The following is a 2,975-nucleotide window of genomic DNA, read 5'->3' as shown; positions in this document are numbered from 1 at the left end:
AGTCCTGATGCTCTTCTAGGTAATCACACATCCTGTCATGTTCACAGCTACAGTTGATACCTTTGATATCATGTTACTCTCATGTTGGAAGAGGACATTCAGTGTTTTCCCAACAGTAAGGGAGGAGATGAGTGAGTACCTGATGACCAGGTCGTGGTCCTTCACCAGAGAGTCCAGGTGTCCCTCCTGACTGCCTGCGTCCAGCATCACGGGGATGGTGTTGGGATATTTCTCCGCCAGCTCCTCCGCCTGCCGCAGCATCATCGACGCTGAGAGGTAAACCACAACAAAAAAATTCAATGGACGGTCTTATATTCTTTCTTATTGGACATTTTTCACATCTCCTTTCAGAAATGTTTGGGACATTTGTTTGCATCGTCTTTGGAAAAAACTTTTCCACGTTTTTCACATAATTATCTGAATTTCTTTTAGCTATTTGATGGACCCTTTTTCAGACAATTTTTATTTTTAAGGATTTCTTTTACATTTTTTCTGTTATTTCTAAGACTTATTTTTAAGGATTCTTTTTCAGCATTTTAATGTTTTTTTTAATGTTGTTTAAAGTGGACCTATCATGCCATTGTTAGGCAATAGCATAGGTCTCAGATATATACAAATATATAAAAAACATGTCTATGAAGTGTTTTGCTCAAAATACCAAACAGATCAACCAATCTAGCCATGCCTCATATCCCTCTATTTCACTTCCTGTTTCAAAAGTGCTGATTTTGGGAATAAAGCTTTAAAAAAAATTAATAAAAAAAATTGATACAAAATAAAAAAGGAGGGGTCTGAGCTCATGCGGGACCCGGCAGCTACTGTCTAAACTAAATGCTGCCGTGATGAAACCATATCATGGATTATCAAGGATTATTTCTGAAACAGTATGGAGCTCAAAGGCTTTCTCTCTTGCCGGTTATACCACAAGGTGAGTTCCTTTTTATTTCCTGCTTCTTCACACACATGCTCTCCAGTACAGGTTAGCTCTGAGTGTTAGCGATGCTAATGTAAACACCGACCATATTACGTCCCAAAAAGTCGGGCATTGTTTCTGATAGGGCCGTGGGTCCACATTTCAGATATTACGTCATATCGGACGCAAATCTGGATCAGCTCCGTTGTTCCCCGTTTTTAGAGATTTGGGTACGGAGGAAAAGAGAGAGGGTTTTATTTTCCCCGACACACCGGGGACACATCTTTATGTATAAAAGACATCAAAAAGTGCATTTTGCATGATAGGTCCCCTTTAATGTTGTGATATGAATCAGTTTTTGTACATTATTCACGTATTCTATCAGAAAATGTTCCCTCATTGTTCGCATGATCCTTTGGAGATTTACCACGTAAATTCTGATATTTTCCACATAGTGACTTTTTAAATATAGTTTCTTTCCATTTCGTCCAAATAATTTAAAGTAATTTTTCCACATGATTCTCAAACATCTTTAAAACTCGTTTCCAGGTATTTTTCACACATTTTTGGGATATTTAAAGAAAAATAACAGCGTTTTTCGACTGTTTAAGGTTGTGCTCATTCCAACTCCTTTACATACTATTGGCTAGTTTAATCTGCAGTAAAGCATCATATTCTATAACCTCATCACACGTGTGTAGCTTTGTCCAGTAAGCACCACGTATCTCTAAAAAGTCACCGTTTCATTTCTCAGAAAGACTGTTTTCAGCTTTCTGACGATGCTCATCCAGGATCCTTCTGAAAGACTTTGAGTTGTTTATGTTTCCAGAGTCTGTCAGAGGAACTCACCCACAGTGACCTGAGTGGTCTTGTCTCGGGTCAGATACTCCACAACGGGTCCGGAGACGTACCCCGACCCGAGCAGCAGAACGCGTCTCATCCCCGTCTTCTTCATGATCTGAGCCTTCTCTCTGCAGGACGTCACACACACACACACACACCGACTCAGAGACACATCATAACACACTGAGACCCACTGATGCATCATTATGAGGTCACTGTGTATCCATTTAACAGAGTTTAAAGGAATATTTCACCCAAGTTGTTGATTAATCAGACACTCAATAGAGCGGTGCAGTGACGAGTCCTAAAACCCGGAAGCGAGTTAGCATTTCACCACTTCCTGTTCCCTCGTCTCAGAGCCAATGGGATCTCTCCATAGGATTTTGGAAAATAGCTGGAAATAAGGTCTGTGGTTGAGACACATTGAAGAGACGGATCACGTTTTGTTCTACGACATTAAATCCATCAGCAGTGACCCCACTGGTGATTTCTGAAGAGTTGACGTGGCTGAAAAACGATGGTTGTTAGGACTACAGAAGTTGTGGAGACCGTTGTACGTCATTACGCCGAACACGTAAACACTCCTCTAAGTGTGTTTGCCCTGTTCTGCTTGAAAGCAAGTACCTGCCTCCTGCAGACTGTTCAAACAAACGCTTCAACTTGTACCATTTAGAATCTGTATGTTTGAATATGGATCTGAAGTTGGCGTGACGTTGAAGTCGTGCTGCTGGACTCGGCTGTAGTTCCTTTATAGCAAAACGTTAGCATTTTGCTTCTGGCCATTAGATTTATGATTAGAACATTATAAAAGTAGGGTAGACATGTGGAGATTATCCGGCTGAACAAAACGTACATTTATCAAACAGGTTCCTTTTCCACAGACCTTATTTCCAGCTGTTTTCCAAATTCCTATGGAGAAATCCTGTTGCTTTTTTGTCGAGGGAACCGGCAGCTTCCTTCCGGGTAAATACGTCATCCCTGCACCGCTCTATTCTGTCCTTTTTACTGCAATGTATTCTTATTGTCCTCTTATTTATCCTCCGTTCCTTTCTCCATAACTCTAAAATCGACTTCTCCTTGAAATGTTTCATCTAAATTACATAACTTCCCTTCCTCCCTCATCCTCGTGTGAATCAAACTTGGCTCCTTGATATGCAAAAAACGGTCAAATTCACACGATCACATAAGAGTTGTCTGCTCTGCTTCTTTTGATCGGCTA

General features: G+C 40.6%; 1 protein-coding gene across 1 annotated transcript; it reads right to left on the bottom strand.

Annotated features, from left to right (window-relative positions):
* Positions 1–114: 114 nt before the first annotated feature.
* On the bottom strand, positions 115–2,042 carry LOC104956059 (alpha-aminoadipic semialdehyde synthase, mitochondrial-like; the record flags this gene model as incomplete). The annotated part of the gene is made up of 2 exons (XM_010783499.1): positions 1,763–2,042; positions 115–269 (listed from the first exon to the last, which is right to left on the bottom strand). Coding segments are annotated over exons 1-2 (354 nt in total), but the record flags the coding sequence as incomplete, so codon positions are not given.
* Positions 2,043–2,975: the final 933 nt, after the last annotated feature.

Source organism: Notothenia coriiceps, unplaced genomic scaffold, assembly GCF_000735185.1.
Source record: "Notothenia coriiceps isolate Sejong01 unplaced genomic scaffold, NC01 NC01_scaffold00025268, whole genome shotgun sequence".
Lineage (NCBI taxonomy): Eukaryota > Metazoa > Chordata > Actinopteri > Perciformes > Nototheniidae > Notothenia > Notothenia coriiceps.
The sequence above is the reverse complement of the archived record's forward strand: the minus strand, read 5'-3'. Positions and strand labels throughout refer to the sequence as shown.